The following is a 22167-nucleotide window of genomic DNA, read 5'->3' as shown; positions in this document are numbered from 1 at the left end:
GGTTTACTGGAAAGTGTTAAGGCATATTAGTGGATCTCTGCAGGCTGAAATGATATTACCTTACAAAGAAAACATACAGCTGGGTGCAGTGGCTCATGCCTGTAATCCTAGCATTTTGGGAGGCCACGGCAGGCGGATTAATTGTGGTCAGGAGTTCAAGACCAGCCCGGCCAATTTGGCGAAACCCAGTCTGTACTAAAAATACAAAACTTAGCTGGGCATGGTGGTGTGCGTCTGTAGTCCCAGCTACTTGGGAGGCTGAGGCAGGAGAATCACTTGAACCAGGGAGACAGAGGTTGCAGTGAGCCGAGATGGCGCCATTGAACTCCAGCCTGTGCAACAGAGCTAGACTCTGTCTCAAAATAAATAATGAAAGAAAGAAAATAAAGAAAATATACTTGTTATATTTACTACACAATGTATTAAAAATAGTTTTTCTATCCCTTTTTTATTTTTTTAAATATATTACTCTCTTTTCACCATTCCTATTCAATATCCTTTCATTTTAATTTTCTGGAAACAAGCATCTGACCATTAGTATGTCCATTCCACCGTGGGCCTTTCCTGCATAGTTCTCCACTCCCTCACCACACACTGAGAAGCGATGATTAAATGTGTGGTGCATCTTGTAATTGATGGCATAGTAGACATCTAGCACATCTACCCTATATCTCTATGAATTTATGTTGAGTGTACACTTAAATCCAGAGAATGATAAAGGCCTAGAGTGATGAATTTAGACTTTTGGGCCACTTGTCTCCTGGAAACTTTTGCAGATTCCCTAAAGGGTGACTAAAAAGCTGAATAGCAGTTTTAATAGCCACATGGGACTAGGAGAATGGAGATTTGAATTCACCTTCTGCGTAGGAGGGGACCCGGTGAGCCGTTTTGCTTTGGGTTGGGACCTTGCAGGTCTATGCCCTAAGGGTAAGCTGGACACAGTACACTGTACTGCCATATTGTTCAGGCTGGTCTCAAACTCCTGGGCTCAAGCAGTCCTCTGGCTTTCATCTCCCAAAGTGATGGGTTTACAGGTGTGAGCCACCATGCCTGGCCTAATTTTATTTTTTAAATTGACAGATAATAATTGTATATATTCATGGAGTACATAGTGATGTTTTGACACACGTAATGGAGAGTGACACACGTAATGGACGCAGGCCCTCCTGGGAGAAGCAGCACATCTTCAAATACTCTATAGCCATGAATTTGGATTGAGATGACCCTGAATTTCCAGTGCTCCAGATATCTAGGAGAATCAAATAAAAATTATCTTTTGAGGGAGATAGTATCCTAGACCTCAATTTATTTCAACAAACAATTTAGCCAATGTAGGATTTGTCTCACAATATAAAATAACTAGGTGCGTGAGGAGACAAGGCAAGTAGAATAAAATTCAGAAGAAACAATAGGTAATAGAAACTCCAGACATTAGGATTAGTAGATGCAGACTTTAAAATAACTATCCTTGACATGTTCAAAGATATAAAAGATGAGAAGGAGAATTTTGGCAGAGGGTGGAAACTGTAAAAATAACTAAATGGAAACTCTAGACATGAAAAATTCAGTAACTAAAATTAAGAAATTAATGGATAGACCTAATAGCTGATTAAAAAGAGCCAAAGAGGGCTGGGCATGGTGGTGCATGCCTGTAGTCCCAGCCACTTGGGAGGCTGAGGCAGGAGGCTCACTTGAGCCAAGGAGTTCAAAGTTTAAATACAGTCTAGACAACATAGTGAGACCTTGTCTCAAAAAGAAAGAAAAGAAAAGAAAAAAAAAAGAAAACAAAGAAAGAAGAGAGAGAAAGAGAAAGAAAGAAGGAAGGAAGGAAGGAGAAAGAAGAAAGAAGAAGAAAGAAAGAGAGAGAGAGAAAGAAAGAAAAAAGAAAGAAAGAAAGAAAGAAAGAAAGAAAGAAAGAAAGAAAGAAAGAAAGAAAGAGGGAGAGAAAGAAAGGAAAGAAAGAAAGACTTTTAAAAAAAGAGCCAAAGAGAGGATTAGTGAACTGGAAAATATTTCAGAGGAGGATATCCAGAATCAATAATAGAGGGAAAAGGATGAAAAATTATACAACAAAGGGTAAAATACAAAGAAGATGCAATATAATTTGAATTATAAAAGGAGAAGAGAAAGAAAAAAGAAAATAGAAAAAAAGTAATATGAAAATGATCCGCAATTGAAGAAAAACATCCAGACACAGACTCAAGAATCACTGCAAAGCTCAAGTAAGACAAATACAAAGAAGTTCACAGCTAGGCACATCCTGGTAAGACTGGAAGAATCATATATGAAGAAAAGAATATTTTTAAAAATTAAAAATGCTGAGATTGTCTTTAAAGGAGGAACAATAAACTGACAATGAAAGCCCAAAGACTTTTGATACTTTGAAGGTACAGAAAGAAAATTACTGCTAACCTAGAATTTTATCCCCCAGTGAAAAATATCTCCCAATAATAAAGGTGAAATAAAGAAATTTTCAGACAGATGAAACGTGAGAGAATTCATTGCATCCAATCTGCACTGAAACAAGTGCTCTTCAGGCAGGAGGAAAATATTGCATGAGGAAGACTAGAGAGGCAAAAAGGAATAAATGGAAGGAGTAAATATGTGGACCAATTGAAATTACGTAATTGTCTGAAGCAGTAATAGTAACACTGGATGCTAAAAAAATGATTTATATAAGTGGGAAGTGTTTTAAGTGTATTCATATGTACTGTTTTAAGTATTTCAAGTTGTATTATTAGGGACAATGATAAAAGTAATATTACATTTCAATAAGTCAAAGAAGTTGTAACTTCTGGGTACCACTGAAGAAAATAGTGAAAGGATATTTAACTTCCAAATCAATACAGAGAAAAAAGAGAATACTCCCTCCAAAAGTGAAGAAGAATAATTCAGATAATCCAAAGTGGGAAAAAAGAAAGAAGAGGAAAGGAAGAGATAATGGGCAGAACTAATAAAAAGCAGATTTAAATTAGATTGATGATTAAATTAAGTATAAGTAGACAAGAGGCTCCAATTAGAAAACAGAGATTGTGAGATGAACTTTTAAAAATTCAAGTATTTGCTGTTTAGAAAAGATATCCTTAAATAAATTATGGGAAAAAATTATAATGGAAATTATCATGTATTTAGAACTCAGTGATATTAAAAATATACATAACCAAACTCATGGGGTGCTGCCAAAACTATAGAAGGAAATCTAAAACATTAAATGTTTGTTAGAAAAGGAAAAAAGCTGAAGGCTCATGAACTAAAGATCTAAAGAAATTTGAAGAACAGCAAAATAAGAGAAAAAAGAGCAGAATTTTATGAAATAAAAACCAACATAATCTGGAAGAGATCAACAGTATATTGCCTTTGAAACTCGAATTGATCCCTGTTACTTCAACTGAAGCATCACCTGTATTTCTGAATTTAGACTTTTTTTTTTGCAGAAAATGTGTCCAGATTTATGCTTTTAGACAGAGCTCATGAATCAGAAAAATCTCTGCTGATTCGGAGCTGACAGCAGAAGAGAATTATTCCTTATTATTTTCAACCCGGAGTTCTCCTCACTCAGTGCCTTTTTTGTGTGTTTCAGAACAACCGTGTGTAGCAAAGGAAGTGGAGAACAGCAAATCATGAGAGCTGTTGATGTGAGAACTGAGAGCAACCCAGTTCCTGGTGGCACATACAGTGCCCTTTGTATTAAGGATGAAGGTCAGTGCCAGAGTCTTCCTAAAGGTGCTGGAGGGTGTGCTCTTGGGGGTTGCTGTATTAGGTTGGTTTCTCTAGAAGAAAACCTTGAAGTGAGGATTTACTAGACATGGTTTATCAGAAAGTCTTCCGAAGAAAAGCCCAATAGCACGGTAGGGAAGTGGACAAGACAGGGAGGGGTCAAGCATCGGTGCAATATTGAGCGAAATTCGCAGTGGTGGTGCCAGGTCACTTTGGCTCGATCACTCAGGAAACCCCTGGAGATAGTGTATGTATGTAACCCCAGTTTTTCCAATTGGGGTGAGGGAGCTGGAGTAGTTATACCACACCTGTCAGGCATGGGTGAAGGCTTGCTTTAGGAGATATGAATTCCCAGGTTCTTCTGTTTTTTGCGTGTGCACAGGCAAAAGGTTCCAGTAGCCTGAGTGCTACCTTCCAACAAAGGGGCAAAGGTGCCTACCAGGAGTCCTTGTGCATGGGAATGGTAAAAGTGTCCAGAGAATATGGGCAGAGCCCTAGCAGCATCTGATATAGCTGCTGATGTTCAAAGCTTGCCCTCCAGTCTCTCTTCGTATTGGACAGTACGCTAAAAAGAAAATAATATCTTTTTCCCAAAAAGGAAATGTATAGGATTTAGGAAACTGTTCACAGTAAGGAAAATTCAAATTCCTATTGGGAAATCAGCTGAGTGGTGAGGAGAAAATCATAAAGAAGCCTCAAGGGCAGCATTTTGTATGCACCAAATAAGTACACCTCTGTTATCAGAAACACATGTGGTTGAAAAAGGAATATTCGTGTGAATAGGGAGGGGGAAGCAAGCTTCTTACTAATCAGTCATAGAAACGAGCACAGGTTCTTCTTGGCTGCACATTGGACTCATCGGGGGGGTGTTAAAAAATACTGATGCCTCAGTGCCAGCGCTAAAGATTCTGATTTAAATGTTCTGGGTTTTTTAAAACTCCCCTGTGATTTCAATATGCAGCCTAGGTTGAGAACTCCTTCTGTAATGCAGTGTTTCCCAGACTCCCCTGATAGTGTGAAATACCAGAAGAACTTGTTGAAAATACAAATCATCTGACTGCATCCCAGAAGCACCAAATCCTTATCTCCAAGAAAGGGGTCAGAGGAGTTGGTAAAAGTAAGAGTCATGGTGATCCCTAAGGGCCTTCTGCTCTGGGGTCCCTCTCTAGGAAGGGCTCTGCATCTGCTGGTTTCTATGGAAGGGTGTTGGGAGAGTCTCCTGTCATCACTGATCCAATCAAGCAACTGAGAGATGTGACTTGGTTTTCAAAAAATCCAGGGAGAGCAGTATCTGTGGTTTATTTTTTTTCTTAAAACACACACACACATACATACACACACACACACACACACATTAGTACATTTTTAATTTTTATGTATTTATTTTGAGACGCAGTCTTACTCTTGTCACCCAGGCTGTAGTACAATGGTGTGATCTCAGCTCACTGCAACCTCTGCCTTCCGGGTTCATGCGATTCTCCTGCTTCAGCCTCCTGAGTAGCTGGGATTACAGGTGTGTGCACCACCATGCCTGGCTAATTTTTGAATTTTTATTAGAGACGGGGTTTCACCATGTTGGTCAGGCTGGTCTTGAACTCCTAACCTCAGGTGATCTGCCCGCCTCAGCTTCCCAACATGCTGGGAGTACTGCGCCTGGCCCACATTAGTAAATTTAAATAATCTTTTAAATTCTAAACATAAACAGAGGATCATATCCCTGAGGGAGACAGGACAGAGCCAGAAGAAAAACAGGACAACCTTTTTTCTTCAGTAATGTCAAAGAAATATGTAGGGCTTCTGAGCCTTATTTCTTTCTCCAATAAACAAGATATATTGGTTAGCTTTTGCTAGCTAACATATCACCCCAAAATGTAGTGGCTTAGAACAGCAACTATTTATTTAGCTTACGATTTTGTGAACCACCACTTTGGCTGCTTTTCTGCCAGTCTTGGTGGGACTTCTTCATAAGTCTGTGGTCAGCTGCTGTTAGCTAGGTATGCTTGCTTCTAGGAGTTGGCTGGCCTTTGGCTTGGGTGACAAGGGCAACTGAACCATGTGTTTCTCCTCACCCAACAGGCCAACCTGGGCTTTCCACCTCACAGACCATCGAGCAAGTTATGTGTATGCAAGTGTGTGCCCCTTTTGCCCACAACTGTAGTGCATGAAGTCAGAGGTTGAGAACATCCATTCATGTCCTATAGGACACCAAAGTCAACGTCATGATAGTGACTCCAGATTTGAGTCATGGACAATTCAATATATATGATACATTACACTCAGAGGAACATATTGATTCAGTGATTCATTTTTTGCATATTCCTTCCAAAAACGTGTAACTGAATCTAATCACAAGGAAACATTAACCGAACTCAAATTGAAGAACATCCTACTCTTTTTAAAAAAATGTCAAGAATAAGAAAGGCTAAGCAACTGTTCTAGATTAAGATAGACCAAAAAGACTTGTCAATGAAATGCAATTCGTGATCCTGGATTGTATCCTGAACTAGGAAAAAATAGTTATAGTTGATGAAATTTGAATATGGATCATGAATTAAATAATAGTATTGTATCAACATTTAAATTTTCTGATTTGGATAACTGTACTGTAGTTATATAAGAAAATATCCTTGTTTTTAGAAATGCACACCAAGGTTTTTAGGGACAAAGGGACATCATATCTACAACTTACTCTCCAATGGTTCAAAAAAGAATTATAGATACACATATATACATATTCACATATATATGTATACACACATGTATGCGTGTGTGTTTGTGTGGTATGGAGAGAGGAAGAGAGAGAAGAGAATGATAAAGCAAACGGGAAAGTGAAAACACATTGGTGAACCTGCATAAAGGGTGGGTTCCTTGCTTTTATAATGTTTATATAACTTTGAAATTATATAAAAATTTAAAATCTCAAAAAGCTCAGGCCGTAGCCAGATGTAGTGGCGCATGCCTGTAATCCCAGCCACTCAGGAGGCTGAGGCATGAAAATCACTTTAACCCGGGAGGTGGAGGTTGCAGTGAGCTGAGATCACATCACTGCACTCCATCTTGGGTGACAGAGCAAGACTGTCTGAAGAAAGAAAAAAAAAAAAAAGAAAACCGAACAAACAAACAAAAAAAGCAAAATGCTCAGGCTGGGCATGGTGGCTTATGCTTGTAGTCCCAACACTTTGGAGGATAACTTGAGCCCAGAAGTTTGAGACCAGCCTGGGCAACATAGCAAGATACGTATATATACGTATGTGGATATGTATATATGTGTGTATCTATAATTTTTTTGAACCGTTGGAGAATAAGTTGTACATATGATACCCCTTTGTCCCTAAAAACCATCCCTTCAAAAAGTAAAAAAATTCGCCAGGCATGGTGGCGCACCCTGTATTCCCAGCTACTCTGGAGGCTGAGGCGAGAGGATCTCTGGAATTCAGGGGTTTGAGGCTGCAGTGAGCTATGATCATGCCACTGCACTCCAGCCTGAGCAACAGACTAAGTCCCTATGTCTCTCTCAAACAACAACAACAACAACAAATGGTCTACATACTCCTCCAAAAACAGCAAAAACAACAGCAGCAGACAAAAATAAACCTAAGACCCAAAATAACACTGAGTCATGGGGAGCCGGTTGGAGAGAGCCAGTGGAACTGGAGGGTGTGGAGACCCGGGCACACCGAGGGCACGCCGCCAGAAAGCTCAGCAGCGAACTGTCCAGATGTGTTCCAGAGGCAGAGTATCTATGTTGCTGTCGGCTTTTGGGCTTCCTGAGCTCATCATGGCCATACGTGAGCCTAGCAGAATGGCAGGCTTTAGATGAGGCATGTGCTGAAGCTCCCATGACACCTGTTGGCATGTGTGTGAAGACTGGATGCCATTTGAAAGGAGCGGGCATTATGTGTGGTTCATCACTGTTACAGTGCTCGAGGGCCCTGCATCCCAGAGCAGCTCGCCCTAGCCTAGCCTGGGCAAGAGCTGCACAGGGCAAGGGTTACAGGGAAGACAGGGGCCTTGGTCCTGCTGGGCCTACTTGGTGAGGAAGCTTCAGGTGAGCCATGAAGAGGACGCAGGAATGCATGCGGAGATGGCATGAGGACTACAGGACTCTTCTCCTGGGGCCTAACAGAAAAGCAGGATGGATTCCCACAGTGACTCAGAGGGAGTTCTATCCCTGCCCCTCTGCCTTTTCTCCTTTAGAAAGAGCTTGTAAATGGTTCCTGCAAGGCCCTCCGCCCTTCTCAGCAGAGTTGCTGCTTTTCCTCAGTAGAGCCTTTGTTGACAGCACAGTCAAAAAGGGAAATCTGTTTGCTCAAGGAAGGTGCAGTGCCTTGGCGGAAGCAGAGGAGAACAGGCTGTGCTGTGAGGTTCCCGTGTGAGTGCAGGTGAGGTCCAGCTCAGCAGATGCCCCCGTGCAGTGTTCCTCCAAAGCTTGCCTTTTTCCCAGTGATGCTGCATGGCGCTAAGCTGCTTCTTTTTGGCAAGACTGGAAGAATGAAGAGTGCTAATTCCAGAAACGGCAGACGTGTGCCTCATAAAGAGCCCAGAAGGAAAACAGAGCCTGTGGAATGTTCAGGCAGCTTCCTCCTGTGTTTCTTTATAGAAATAAAGTTCATCGTGAATGTAGACTTTTCTCATTTTCCTTTCAGTATTTTTGTTTCACTGACAGTGAATTTCCAACCCTGTGGTGATCTCACTTAAACTAATAAGTGAAGTTATTTTTAACCAACTGGATTCTGATGAAATAAGCTGCCTCCACTTGGGTCTTCTGGCTTTGTTTCTCTTGGCAGCTTGTCTGTGGGGTCTGCAGCTTGGGGTCTGGAGGCTTTGATTTTCCTCTGACCTTCTGATGCCCTGAAAGCCTCCACTGAGTGTATGCTTCTGTTTCTCCTGATCTAAGACAGGTCTGGCCTTGCTTCCCTCTTCCCAGCCCACTTCACCTTCTTAGTACTGCATTCCTCCTCCCCTGCATACTTTATGATTGCCTCTATTGCCCTTAAAATCAGGAGTGAAATTATTCCTGTCCTTTATGTCATTAAGAAGAAAGCTGGATGCTCCCCTGTCTTGGTGAGTGATCAGGAATTTTTGAAAGTAGCTAATTTCCGGGACTGCCTGGAGAAGGCCCGGTGTCTCAGGAATAACTTTGGGGAAATTCTCCAGCTGTAATACCAGATTGGAACCAGTTAATTGCATTGGTTGGTACAGCTGATAGAGAACACTTAGTTCAGGGTCTCCCGGGGAAGTGTGAAAGCCTCTGAGCTGATTACCATGGACCTGCTGTCAGTCATTTATGTGTTCATTTATTTGTCCAGGGTCAGGCAAAGTTCAATGCTCAGACTTGTGGGTACTTCAGATAGATGATAGATAGATGATTAGATAGATAGATAGATAGATAGATAGATAGATAGATAGATAGATAGATAACTCCTCCCCTCTCTCAAGGAGTTAACAGTGTATCGGGATAGGTAAGAGAGGAATATTTTTCCATGACACAAAGGAGAAAGGGTATTAGAGAGACTTCCTAAGCAGTGGCATTTGAGATGGATAAGTTGAGGGGATAATAGGTAGGGAAGAGAGGACAGGACATTGCGGACAGGAAGAACAGGGGTAGCAAGGGCTAGGAGTCTAAAGATCCCAATGGCTTTGGGAGACTAGCTGTGGGTGAGCCATTGTACTAGAGCTCTGGGAGAGTGGGCTGGGTCAGCACATCCTTGGGGGCTTGAATAGTTGTTGGGCAAGGCTGAGGTGGCTGCAGAGGGCAGCCCAAATAATTCCCACACAGTAAGCAGTGATGCCCTCTCTCCTGCCACCCACACACCCAGGCCTGGGTGGGCATCAGGTCTTGTTTTCTCAGACCTGAGGTCTTCTGCTCCAAAAATGTGGGCTAGACCAGTCCTGATACACCAACAGCCAGTTTCCACGAATGCCAAGTGTCTGGGCAGCCAGAGAAATGTTGCCAATGGGTCTTTTGGCCCCAAAGGCAGATATCTCTGTGGTGTCTTTGTGGCCTGGGGCCATGGGCACCAACAACCCAGACAGACTTCTCCACTTCTGTGCTACTCAGAAGAATTGGGGCTGTACATCTGGACCTGGCGGTGTGGTCAGGGACTTGTGGTTTGGTTTTCTGGCGTGTGGTAAATGTGAGGAGTTCAAAGCCCTTCCTTGCAGACACATACATGTGTGCCCAGGGCTGGATGCGCCCAGGGACAGCTTTATTCTTTTTTTTTTTTTTTTTGGAGACGGAGTCTCGCTCTGTCGCCCAGGCTGGAGTGCAGTGGCCAGATCTCAGCTCACTGCAAGCTCCGCCTCCCGGGTTTACGCCATTCTCCTGCCTCAGCCTCCCGAGTAGCTGGGACTACAGGCGCCCGCCACCTCGCCCAGCTAGTTTTTTGTATTTTTTAGTAGAGACGGGGGTTTCACCGTGTTAGCCAGGATGGTCTCGATCTCCTGACCTTGTGATCCGCCCGTCTCGGCCTCCCAAAGTGCTGGGATTACAGGCTTGAGCCACCGCGCCCGGCCGGGACAGCTTTATTCTTAAGCCTCTGCCGATCCAGTGAGGGTCCACATGATCTGTGAGCATGGACTTGGAGATACCTGCCTACATGCTGTTCTAGGGCAGCCTCTGGACCTGCAAGTGCCACTTAGTAACAGTCTGTTATTTGCCTTTTTAGAAAGGGCCTTTATGCTCTTCTTTCCAAGACAGGCTTTCTCATTGTTTTCAACAACGATAAGCTAAGAATTTTCAAAATCTTTTAGTTCTGGTTCCTTTTTGCTTATCAATTCCATCTTTAAGTCATTTATTTATTCTCAAATTTTACTGTAAGCAACAATAAAGGAGCCAGGCCAGTCCTTCAAAACTTTGCTTAGAGATTTCCTCAACCAAATATTCAATTTCGTGGCTTGCAAGTTCTACCTTCCGTAAAACCCTAGGACACAAACACAACTCAGCCAAGTTCTTTGCCATTTTATAACAAGCATTGCTTTTCTGCTGATATTCACCAACATGTTCCTCATTTCCATCTGAGACCTCATCAAAATGGCCTTTATTGTCCATCTTCCTACCAACATTCTGTCCAGAGTTATTTAGGTATTGTATAAGAAGATGGAGACTTTCTCTACAGCTCTCTTTTCCTTCTGGGCCCTCACCAGAATTGCCCTCAATGGTCCATTCATGGCAATGTAGTCTTTTTCTAGCATGCTTGACCTTGACATGGCTACCCAGCCTGGTCTCATCTCCTAGACCCGTAACACTAAGGCTGGAGGACTGGAAAATCCACAAGAGATGTGGTGCACTGCAGAGGAAGCACCTAAAACATTCTAGCACCTCAAAACTTTTCTAGCTTCTATCTGTTAATTCCAAAGCTGAATCCACATTTTTAGGTATTTGTTACAGCAAACCCCCCACTTCCTGTTACCAATTTCTGTTTAGGCTGCTATTTAAAAATAACATAAACGGGGTAGCTACAAATGACAGAAATATATGTCTCACAGTTCTGGAGGCAGGGAAGTCCAAGATAAGGTACTGGCAGGTTCAGTGTCTGTGAGAACCCACTTCCCAATTCACAGATAACTCTCTTCTTGTGGAGCCTTCACATGGCAGAAGGGGTGAGGCAGTTCTCTGAAGTCTCTTTCATAAGGGCACTAGTCCCATTCATGAAGTTTCCACCCTCATGGTCTGTCTTGCTCTGTCTTGTACTGCTATAACAGAATGCCTGAGACTAGCTGATTTATAATAAACAGAAACTTACTGGCTCAAAGTTCTGGAGGTTGATGAGTCCAATATCAAGGTGCCAGCATCTAGCAAGAGCCTTCTTTACGTGGCAGAAGGTGAGAGGAACCGAACTCACCCTTTTATAATGGTACCAGTTCCACCTAGGAGGGTGGAGCCCTCCTGGCTTAATCACCTATTAAAGGTCCACCTCTTCATACTGTTACAATGGCAATTAAATTTCAACAATGAAGTTTGGAGGAGTCAAACATTCGAACCATAGCATGGCCTAATCGCCTCCCAAAAGTTCCACTTTCAAATAGCATCACGCTGGGGATTAGGTTTCAACATATGAATTTTGGGAAGACACAGACATTCAGTCTATAGCAGAGTGACAGCTATGACATGAAAAATCTTCTAAGACATATTATGCAGGTCTCAGAATATGTATAGTATAATCCAATTTATTCTTTAAAAAACTTATTTTTGTGTATATGTGTAAACGTGTGTGTGTGTGTGTGTGTGTGTGAAATTTCCCCCCAAAGAAAAAAAGACATCTGAAGGAGAAACACCCTAGAAAGGGAGTAGCAGTGAGACTGAAGGGAGATGTTTATAGTTCATGCTCTATATTTTGTATATTTTGATTTTTTTAATAGTGCACATGCATTATTGCATTTCTTATGTAGCTTTAAAATATCTCCCTTCTATATGTCTGTTCTCAGCCTGTCTTTTATCTTTTATGTGAGTGTTCTTGAGGCCAGGGTCTGTGCTTAGAACTGGGCCTTCTTCAATATTTTGGGTGTGCCATGTTCACACTCCTGTGTCTGCTGACTCCAGTGTCCCAGCAGTGGGTAAAATATGGGTGATTCTTCCTAACTCCCTTTCCCCCAAGTAAAAAGTTTCCTCTGTAGTGCACCACATCTCTTGTGGATTTTCCAGTCCTCTGGCCCTGTTGTGGGTCTAAGAGATGAGACCAGGCTGCATAGCCATGTCAGACAGCAGGCAGGAAAGAGCTTGGTGTGTTTGAGAAAACAGTGAGCCTAGATAGTTTCAGGTGAGAGAGAGCGATCCAAGACCGGGCTGAACAGGTTGGGATAAGAGCTGGATATGCAGGGGTGAGAATATTGGATTGAATTTAGAACCAGTTCTCAGCTAGGATGCACTTTTTGAACATTTTCTGAAAATCGTTGTGGCTGCTAGTGGTGCAGTCCAGTAGATCAGGAACCCCCAAACTTGTCCTTTATGCAAATTCCTCCAAGCCCCATGTTTATGACAAGAAAGTGAATCAGAGCTAAACCAAGGTGTTCTCAAAGGAAACACCTGGAATAGGTTAGAACCATGGGCTCTATACCCAGAATACCTGGGCTTGAATCTTGGCTCTACCATTTACTTGCCTTGGGAATAGTATTAGAACCCATGACATAGAGCTGTCAAGAGGACAGAATAGGATAATACAAGTGAGCCACTTAGCCTAGTGCATGGCACAGAGTAACACCTCAATAAGTATGAGCTATGACTGTGATTAGTATCTAGCGCCACGTAACTCTAACAACATAAAGTGATAATAATAGTACAGTTTATTCACCTTGATGTTATACTGTTTTCAATAAATCAACCCATAATTTCTTTCAAAATAATTCAGCAAAGTTTAATATGCATATACATATATTTATTTATAATGTATACAGCTAATATGCATACAACCAAGTAATTCCATGCCTGGGTATTGATCCAGGAGAAGTGTATGACCACATAAAAATGCGTACACAAATGTTCTCAGCAATTTTATCATAAAAGCCCAAAACTGGAAGCGACCCAAGTGTTCATCAACTGATAAATGGATCAAAATACGTGGTATATCCATACCATGGATTAGTATTTGGCGATAAAAAGAATGAAATATCAATACGTGCAAAAACATGGATGAAGCTCTATAACATTAAGCTAGATGAAAAAAGTCAAACACAAAATATACATACTATATTATTCCATTTGAATGAAATTCTAGAAAAGGTAAAACTACCAGTGAGAGAAAGTAGCTTAATAGTTGCTTGGGGTAGTATGGAGCGGGGGAGGGTGTCTAGGGCCAAAGGCAAGTAGAATATGGTTTATGAGAATTGTTCTATACCTTGATTGTTGTGGTGGTGGTGGTTATACAATTGGATACATTTAGCAAAATTGACCAAGCTGTACACTTAAGATTGATGAATTTTATTTATATAAATAATACCTTAAAACACACACACACAAAAAGAAAAAAATTATCGAGCAGCTTTACAGTTATATTCTATAACTCCAAAATTGTGTTTTTCCAGAGTGTTCCCACAAACATTATCTCATTTAATCAGCGAGGCAATACTGTAGGCAGGGTGTTATCATTCTCTCTATTCAGATGAGGAAACTGAAGAACAGAGAGATTTGGTGCTTTGTCTCAAGTGACACAGCTCCTGGGAGATGCAGATGAGACCTCTCACCCATGCACCTTCCTATTCCTGTCCCCACCCATCCCAATCCTGTGCAGCAAGTCTCAAGATCCAGCTAAACCTGATGCAAACATCTCCACCACTTTTTTTTGACCCTGAGGCTGCAGCCCTAACTGTGGGCTTTGCTTCAGATTCTCAACCTCAGGAGGAAAATAGTAATAGCTAACACCTGCTATAGTACCCAGTGTTCACTCATTTAATCCTCACGACAACACTGCAGGAATTTACTATTATCCAAATTTTACAGATGAGTAACTGAGGCACAACAAAGTTAAGTAATTTGTCCAACGTAAGCAGGGGAGCAAGGACTCAAACCCAGATTCTATAGGCTTTTTGTTTTCTGAGATGCTCCTTTCTTCTTACTCTTGAATATCTTACCTTCACAGGCACTGCTGTTTGCGCCGGGATGTACGATGCTCATATTAGGGTGCCCTGCCTTCCAATTTGCTCAGTATTGTTCTTTCTTGTGCTGGTAATTATTAACCAGGGTCCTACTCATTTTCAAAAGTGTCCTTATATGGATGATAAACTATACGGTCAGCCTACCCTGTTGACTTAGAAGAAAACTTTCCCAGGGAGCCCTGCTTACCAAAAGTAGAGAGTGTGAGAATGGTAGCATAGTTACATGTGGGTCTGTGCTTTCCCCTGCTCTCTACAGAAGTTCTTTTTTGTTAAAACGAAGATATCCTTACAGATCCAGAGACGCAGCCATTGTCTGTGTTAGGGCAAGGGGAACCTTTGTCTGTGTCAGGGAAAAGAGAACCTTCCAGCAAATCACCATCGCAAATTAAACTGATTCTTTGCTGCATTCATGGACCATAGCCCAACACCGATAATCTGTCAGTAATCCTCTGTGTTCCCAATTCTGCTGGTTTCTTCTCACCTTGAACCAAGCCTCCATCACTGACCATTATTGCTCTGTCAATAGTGGGCAAATACAGGCTCATATCTGGTTTTATCTTTTTATGAGCATTTTGTTTTTCCCCTTTTCATGGCCCCAGGTGGCATTCAATTCCAATTTAGCCATGGTGTGGTTGGCTTCATTTGGTTTAAGGACAATGGGTATTCAATTACCATCATTACTTGAATATCTATTCAGGGCCATGCAAAAGACCATCAGTCTCCAACTATTTATATGGGAAATGGAGCTTGTTTTTATTCAGGACCTTATTAAGTTTCAGGCATGTGGTAGGCACTGGGAAAGGCATAGGTTCATTTAATTCTAGTAACAACCCTATGAGATAAATGTCATTAGCTCCATTTTTACAGTTATAATAGATTTTTCTATTATAAATATGAATATGTGGTCATTTTAGTGGAAAGTATAAAGAAAATTAAGGTCTCTCATAATCAGTCTTCCCTAATGTAAGTATTTTAGCATCAGTCTTTTGTGTTCCGGACATGGTTTATTTAGTTTACTAAATTGGGATTACATGAACAACATAAAAGATTGCATTCTGTTTTTTTTCTCATTTATATAGATATAGATTTATATCTCCCCATGACATTGAATATGCTTCAAAGGGTGACTCTTAATGGCTATAATAATCCACTATATGAATGTACTATAAATTAAACATTCCCTGTTATTAGATGTTTTGGTAATTCCATGGATTTAACTGTAATAAATACCACAATTGAACATCTTCATGCATATATCTTTTTACTCATCTTCAATTACTTCAGGCTCTTTTTTTAGTTTCAATTTATCTAGAACTGTGAGCCAGCAATTGCATTAAGACCTTGTCTATTGTACACTGCCTCAGACCTTGTCAATTACCTGCACAACAGCCATTCCCTCCCCCATCCCCAAGCAATTTCTCCCCTCCCCAAGAAAGCTGGTTGTTAATATTTAATATTTATCAGCACATCACTGATCAATTGTGGACTAAGCAAGCAGAGAAGAATTATAGGACAAGTGAAAGGAGTTTGCATTTCAGAAAGGAGGGAATTATTTTAAGGACTCAGAACAAATAAAACCACTTGCAGCTGTTTAGAAAGTGATTATTTATTGGGAGCCGTGGTGGCTCAGGCCGGTTGCCCTGGCACTCGGGGAAATAAGGCTATATGTTCAAGACTCAACCTGGTCAACATTGATTGAAAAAAAGAAGAAAGTGATTATTTATTGGTTTGTTTGTTTGTTTGTTTTGAGACAGAGTCTCACTCTGTCCCCCAGGCTGGAGTGCAGTGGCACAGTCTTGGGTCACTGCAACCTCCGCCTCCTGGGTTCAAGTGATTCCCCTGCCTTAGCCTCCCGGGTAGCTTGGACTACAGGTGCGCACCACCAGGCCCAGCTAATTTTTAAATTTTTAGTAGAGACGGGGTTTTGCCATGTTGGCTAGACTGGTCTTGAATTTGTGACCTCAGGTGATCCACCCACCTCGGCCTCCCTAAGTGCTGGGATTACAAGCATGAGCCACCGTGCCCAGCTGAAAGTGATTATTTATTCTTGCCTCTGAGCTAAACAAAGAAAAAAGAAAAAAAGAAAGTGATTATTTATTAATAATTCATATTTTCATCAAGCTTTTACTCCGTATCCCTTTAGCTACCATCCCATCTCTCTCCTCCCTTTCATAGCCCTCAAAATCCTCTGCACTCATGGTCTCCATTATCTCACCTTCCATCATTCCTTCTTCCATCCACTGCCTTCTGGTTTCCACCTTATCACTTAAGTGGAACTACTGTCACCAAGGCTACTGGTAGTTTCTCTGTGGCTAAATATCATGGCCATTTCTCAGCCTGCCCTTTGCTTATTGTTTCTGAAGCTTTAAGTACTTGACCACACACTTCCTTGAAACATGTTCTGCCTTGTCTTGCTCCAGGTTTTCTTTGTATATGTCTGGCTACGGTGATGTCCTTTGTGAACTCTTCTTTCTCTGCTGACTTCCTCTGGGCTCTGATCTGGCCCTCATCTCCCCTTGTAACCAGTCAACCAGTGGGTTCCTCTTGCCTGCTGCTCAGATAGAGACAATTTATCAAGACAGAGGAAATGCAATAGAGAAAGAGTTTAATACCCGTGGAGCCAGCTAAATGGGAGACCAGAGTTTTATTATTACTCAGATCAGCCTCTGAAAATTCAGAGGCTAGGATTTTTAAAAGATAATTTGACGGGTAGGGGGCAGGCAAGAGAATGAGAAGTGCGGGTTGATTGGGTCAGGGATGGAATCATAGGGAGTTGAAGCTGTCCTCTTGCTCTGTCAGTTCCTGGGTTGGTGCCCCAAGACCAGATGAGCCAGTTTAATGGTCTGGGTGGTACCAGCTGGTCCATCAGAATACGGAGTCTGAGAAGTATCTCAAACACCAATCTTAGGTTTTACAATACTGATATTATTCATAGGAGCAATAGGGGAGGATAGGAACCTTGAGGCCTCTGACCGCATGTCTCCTGGGCCCTAATTTCTAATCTTGTGGCTACTTTGTTAGTTTTGCAAAGGCAGTCTGGTCCCCAAGCAAGTGGCAGGGGTGGGGGTGGGGGGTTGTTTCAGGGAGGGGCTATTACCGTTTTTGTTTCAGCGTTACACTATAAATCCTTCGCAGTTAGTTTGGCCTATACCCAGGAATGAACAAGGGCAGTTTGTAGGTTAGAAGCAAGTTGGAGTCGGTTAGATCAGATTTCTTTCACTGTCATAATTTTCCTATGGCAGATTTTTCTCATTGTCATAATTTTTGCAAAGGTAGTTTCACCCTCATCTCCCCTCACTCGCTGAACACTTCAAAGGCTTCAGTTTCATCTAAATGCCCATTAATTTCAAATCATTTCTCAAGCCTAATCTCCTCCCCAGACCCCTGAATTCCATATGTGCAGCTACTTACTTATGGACATTGCTCGTGGCCCATCAAAATCCACAAGTCCCAAACTTAGACTCATCTCCCTCAGCTTCCTATGCCCTGATCCTCGTCTCACCCCTAACACGTTTTAGTTAAATGTTCTGTAAAAACTTCCCTTCTCAGTATCTCCCAGATCCACCTAGTTCTGCCCTCTGCACCTCTTTTGGCTCCTGTGCTGCTATCCTGGACAGCTCAAATGGCCTTCTCACTGGTCCTCCAGTCTCCAGGCATGTTTCCTCAATGCATCCTCTACACTGCAAATAGTGTCGTTTCTATACCGCCAAGGGGATCATGTTATTTTCTGTGTTAAACTCCTTAATGGTTCCTTGTTCTCCTCTGGACGAATTCCAGATTTTTTACCTAGCTTGTGAGGCCTTTCATGAACTCATGCCTGCCTCCCTGCAGCTGCATCACTTGCAACTCCCCCATTGCTTGCTTCAGTCTTATCAACTTATTGCCATTATTTCAATGATGTAAGAGGCTCAGATAGCAAAAAGGTTGTTTGGCAGTGAGACACAGACGGACAAGTACTTCAATGCAAAAGACTGGAAACACCAAAATAGACCCAACATACATAAGTATATGGTAAGAATGGTGAAACTTCAAGATAGTGGGAAAAGGGTGGATGGATTATTTGATAGTACTAGGCTAATTGGTTATGAATATGGGAAAATAAGGCAATGGATTATTAGATATATTTTTTCTTTTTTTTTTTTTTTTGACAGAGTCTCGCTCTGTCACCCAGGTTGGAGTGCATTGGTGTAATTTTGGCCCATCACAATCTCCACCTTCTGGGTTCAAGCGATTCTCATGGCTCAGCCTCCCAAGTAGCTGGGACTACAGGCATGCACCACCACATCTGGCTAATTTTTTATGTTTTTGGTAGAGACGGAGTTTCGCCATGTTGGTCAGGCTGATCTTGAACTCCTGACCTCAGGTGATCCACCTGCCTTGGCCTCCCAAAGTGCTAGTATTACAGGCATGAGTCGCCGCACCTAGCCTGGGTTATTATATAGATATATGCAGATATCTTACTAGATTGAAAGGAAAAGATAAAGACCACAATAGAGAAGTATTTTGAAGCAATACGATTGGTCAATAAATATTCAACTCTCTTGCCAATCAAAGATATGTGCATTAGGCTGGGCAGGGTGGCTCACGTCTGTAATCCCCTCACTTTGGGAGGCCAAGGTGGGCAGATCATTTGAGGCCAGGAGTTCGAAACCAGCCTGACCACCATGGTGAACTCCCCATCTCTACTAAAAATACAAAAAAAAAAAGAAAAAGAAATAGGTGGGTGTGGTGGCACATGCCTGTAGTCCTAGGTACTCAGGGCTGAGGCAGGAGAATTGCTTGAACCCGGGACATGGAGGTTGCAGTAAGCTGAGATAATGCTATTGTACTCCAGTCTGGGCAACAAAGCTAGGCTCTGTCTCAAAAAAAAAAAAAAAAAAAGAAAGAAAGAAAGAAAAATGCACATTAATATGAGAAATCACTTTGTCAGCCTGTAAAATTGTCAAAGTTTACAAAGAATGATAGCACTCAGTGTTCTGAAAGGAAATGGGCAAATTTATATGCCACTTGTAGGCATATAAATTCTTTTGGTTTTTTAGAGACAGGATCTTACTCTGTCATCAAGGATAGAATACAGTGGTTTGATCATAGCTCACTACAGCTCCTGGACTCAATAGATCCTCCCACCTCAACTGCCTCAGTAGCTAGGACTACAGGCACACACCACCATGCCTGGCTATTTTTTATTTTTTAGTTGAGATGGGATCTCGCTATATTGCCCAAGCTGCTCTCAAAACTCCCGGCCTGAAGCAATCCTGCTGCCTGAGCCTCCCAAAGTGCTGGGATTACAGGAGCGAGCCACTGCACCCAGCCAGCCTGAGTATAAATTCTTAAACACTCATATTCAACTTGGCAGAACCTATCAGAAGCTTAAAAACTACATATTCCCTTTCATCCATCAATTCTACTTTGAGTGTTTTATTCTAAGGATATTAGCATGGCTGGTACTATAGGAGAAGGAAGACTTTCCTACGCGCTGAAGGCTCAGTAACTGAGTCTATGAACACTGACAACAGACAGATCAATAGGAAGAAAAAAGGTATACTAATTTATTATATGCACAGGGCATCACAGAAAAGAAAAGTGAATACCCAAAACCCAATAAGATTTAGGAGCTTATATACACTCTATGAAGAGGGTGGAGAGGGTACATAATAAGCTCTATGAAGAAGGTATATAAGCTCCTAAATCTTACTGGATTTTGGGTATTCACAGTGGAGTTTGATGGGCCAGGGGTGGGGGAATGTAGACAATTTAGGGGAGATTAAATGATTTGGGGGAGAGATGAATGAGCCCTCAGAAAAGTAGGTGTAACAAAGTCTGTCTAGGTCCTCTGCTGTGATAGGAGTAAATCTTCTCTGGTTAATGAAATTCCTGGGGAGGGGATTAATGACAGCTGCGTTCCTTTTGAAGGATCTGTCATTAGGCAGAAAAGGGAAGCCCAGGGAAAGCCTCTGCCTGTGTCTTCTATCCCCCAAGTGCCCTCAGTTTGAAGTAATCAGCATGCCGAACAGAGTTGCATATTTTTGGGTGGCATTTCCTGAACTCCCTCAGTATAAAGGTATGTTTACAATGTTCATTATTTAGTAAGGAAGAAATGGAAACAGAGTTAGTGTCCCGCCATAGGGGACCCATTATGGTGAATCCATACAAATGGAATAATATGTAGTCATTTACAGTAAAATTTTAAAATACAAATATTTGTTGATAAGGGGAATATTTCACAATATAATGTTAAATTAACAAGCTACAAACCAAAATGGTTATATCGTATTATAGTGTAATGCTGTGTGTATGTATTTGTGTGTATGTGTGTAAAACTGAAAGAGTAAAAACCATGTTAGAAGTATATCCCTGGAACAAAAATGATCTTCGCTGGCATTAAGAAGAAGGCAGAAAGGGCAGACTTGATAGCTTATCTCAAGAAAACCACTAACAAGTACTAATTGGCCATTGCTTATTTATTACAAAACAGAAATGTCTTATGACTTTTTTATGTGTACCATAATTTAATAAATCTCATATACCAGAACTTAGATCATGAGTGACTGATGAATATTTTTGTTGGGCAGTCCTGATTTAACTAAGACTGGCTGTGGTTAAATGAGTATGTTCAGTTTTTTGAATTTGAATAGTAATTCCAATCCAGTAAATGCTATCACTATTCCCCTTTTAAAATATGATTGTAATTCACTAGTAATGGTCAACTTTTCATAAAGATGGTGAATGTCATCTTAAAATCTGTTGGAGATTGGTTTTACATATAGATTTATATAACTGGTTATGTGAATATGTTTAAATATTGGGGAAATTCCTTCATTGTCTCAGAACCAAGCAAGACTCACTTGTGTTTTGTATTCATTTGCATCTTAAAGGCAAGGGCTGAAGATAAAGTAGCAATGTGTACTTTATATTTTTGGTCTTAACTATGCCAATCTAATTAGAATTCCCTGTATCTAAAATGGTTCTTTTTACTTATCGAAAGGCATTTTAATGTGATTTATATGTAATATCAAATAAAGAACAATTAACACTTCTCAAAACAAAAACAATGGTTGTCATTGGTGAGGCTAAAGGAAAAATTTAATTTTTTTCCCAAAGCTTTCTTCTCCCATTGAGATATTTTAAAGCAAATCCAGGGCATTATATCATTTCATTCTAGAATTTTTTTTTTTTTTTTTTTTTGAGAAGGAGTCTTGCTCTGTCACCCAGGCTAGAGTGCAGTAGCATGATTTCAGCTCACTGCAACCTCCGCCTCCCCGGTTCAAGTGATTCTCCTACCTCAGTCCCTGAGTAGCTGGGACTACAGGCATGTGCTGCCACATCTGCCTAATTTTTGTTTTTTTAGTAGAGACTGGGTTTCACCATATTGGTCAGGCTGGTCTTGAACTCCTGACCTCGTGATCCACCCACCTCAGCCTCCCAAAGTGCTGAGATTACAGGTGTGAGCCACAGCGCCCAGCTGGCTAGAAGATTTTTTCAATAAGTTTTTAGGAGGAGAAACTCAAGGAGTAGTATCATGTAGATTTCCATGTGTTAGTAATTGATTTAGAGTTATTGATTGATTGACACAGGGTTTATTTGCATATGAACTTGCCTACATCTTGCAAATACTATATTGCTTCCCTGGTAGAATCCCTACAAGTTGGAAATCACTATCTTAAGTTATGAAGTATCCCTTGGGAGAGGTTGTGAATAATTTTCAACCACTTATACCTCATGCTGAATAAATTACAGATTTTTCTAAGGGGAGGTATTTTTTAAATTAACTCAGTTCATTAAGGTATAATTTACATCAGCAAAATGCACAGATCTAAAGCTGACAAGCTTTGACAAATGTATACACCTGTGTAATCAACA

The 22167-nt window shown here is 41.3% G+C and overlaps 1 protein-coding gene across 1 annotated transcript in view; it reads left to right on the top strand.

Annotated features, from left to right (window-relative positions):
• The window catches only part of SUSD5 (sushi domain containing 5), a 78221-nt gene that overhangs the window by 7802 nt on the left and 48252 nt on the right, over positions 1 to 22167 (top strand). Inside the window, exon 3 of the mRNA XM_010372964.2 lies at positions 3581 to 3699. Within this exon, the coding sequence (XP_010371266.1) occupies positions 3581 to 3699 (119 nt within the window). The remainder of the gene's footprint in view (positions 1 to 3580; positions 3700 to 22167) is intronic.

This window comes from Rhinopithecus roxellana, chromosome 1 (genome assembly GCF_007565055.1).
Source record: "Rhinopithecus roxellana isolate Shanxi Qingling chromosome 1, ASM756505v1, whole genome shotgun sequence".
NCBI lineage: Eukaryota > Metazoa > Chordata > Mammalia > Primates > Cercopithecidae > Rhinopithecus > Rhinopithecus roxellana.
This window is presented reverse-complemented; position numbering and strand designations above follow the sequence as displayed.